The 424-nt window shown below is 49.5% G+C and overlaps 1 protein-coding gene across 1 annotated transcript in view; it reads left to right on the top strand.

The window, feature by feature from the left end:
* Nucleotides 1-424, top strand: part of LOC119594814 — a gene marked incomplete in the record, with an annotated part of 8,426 nt that overhangs the window by 267 nt on the left and 7,735 nt on the right. The window contains 1 exon segment of the mRNA XM_037943905.1: nt 160-391. Coding sequence (XP_037799833.1) covers nt 160-391 — 232 coding nt within the window.

A 424-nucleotide genomic window follows, 5' to 3' on the forward strand; every position in this document is an offset into this window, starting at 1 on the left:
CCACGAAAACACAACCCAACATAACAACATAACAACTTATGCTAAAAAACTACGAAAACACAACATCACAACCCAACATAACCAACTTATACTACAAAAACAAACAAACACACTCCCATCCTCACAAAAAAATCAATCCAAACAAACAAACAACGAAAGGCATCTCCGTCAAGCGGCCGTCCACCTCAGCCTCAAAGAAGGACAAACAACCCTCCACCGACAAACAAACAAAAAAGGACGACCAGGCAAACAACGACAACAACGACAGCAACCCCAAGCGAGGGCGTCGTCCCCCTCCCCCCCCGCTGTTCCGTTTCTACAAGATAAGTCGCCTCCACAGACTGCACCCTTGGGTCAACCATCACACGACCTTCGCGCGGACGAGAGCGGAGTGAGTCGCCGTTTCGCGTCGTCTGCGGTGTTG

The sequence above is a fragment of the Penaeus monodon genome, chromosome 34 (genome assembly GCF_015228065.2).
Source record: "Penaeus monodon isolate SGIC_2016 chromosome 34, NSTDA_Pmon_1, whole genome shotgun sequence".
Lineage (NCBI taxonomy): Eukaryota > Metazoa > Arthropoda > Malacostraca > Decapoda > Penaeidae > Penaeus > Penaeus monodon.